The sequence below is a fragment of the Carlito syrichta genome, unplaced genomic scaffold, assembly GCF_000164805.1.
Source record: "Carlito syrichta isolate Samal-C Ts95f unplaced genomic scaffold, Tarsius_syrichta-2.0.1 Scaffold307101, whole genome shotgun sequence".
NCBI lineage: Eukaryota > Metazoa > Chordata > Mammalia > Primates > Tarsiidae > Carlito > Carlito syrichta.
In genome coordinates this window covers 18,777-19,250 of record NW_007251197.1, presented here as the reverse complement: position 1 = coordinate 19,250, position 474 = coordinate 18,777, and the positions used below count along the sequence as shown (strand labels likewise).

Here is a 474-nt window from a genome sequence, read left to right as displayed (position 1 = left end):
TGGAGGCTGACCTTCTCGATGTTGAGAGCTTTCATCTGAAGGATCAAGTCCTCCACGGGCCTCCGGGTGATTTCTGGAGGGGGAAACGGCTCGAAGTCACCAAATACCGCGGACGAATACAGCCTGGGCAGAGGGAAGCACAGACGGTCAAGCGCACTCGGCCACACGCCGGGACTGGCCCTCGCCGGCCACCTACCGGTGAGGGACTTGGCCTCTGCCCGCCTCACCCACTGTAGCCGCCTTGCAGGGAACTGGCGAGGGCTGAGGAGTGTCACATGTGGAGGGCTGAAAGTGGTACCTGGAGCCAGGCTCGGTGGCTCAGCCTGTAATCCGCACTTTGGGAGGCCGAGGTGAGTGGATGGCCTGGGCCCGCGGGTTCGCGACCCGCCTGGGCAACTTGGCGAAACCTCATCTCTACAATAAATCAAAAATCAGCCGGGCGTGGTAGCGCGCGCCTGTAGTTCTGGCTACTTG

At 61.8% G+C, this 474-nt stretch overlaps 1 protein-coding gene across 1 annotated transcript in view; it reads right to left on the bottom strand.

Annotated features, from left to right (window-relative positions):
* Positions 1-474, bottom strand: part of DHX37 (DEAH-box helicase 37) — a gene marked incomplete at its 5' end in the record, with an annotated part of 24,838 nt that overhangs the window by 9,443 nt on the left and 14,921 nt on the right. The window contains one exon of the mRNA XM_021715423.1: positions 12-123. Within this exon, the coding sequence (XP_021571098.1) occupies positions 12-123 (112 nt within the window). The remainder of the gene's footprint in view (positions 1-11; positions 124-474) is intronic.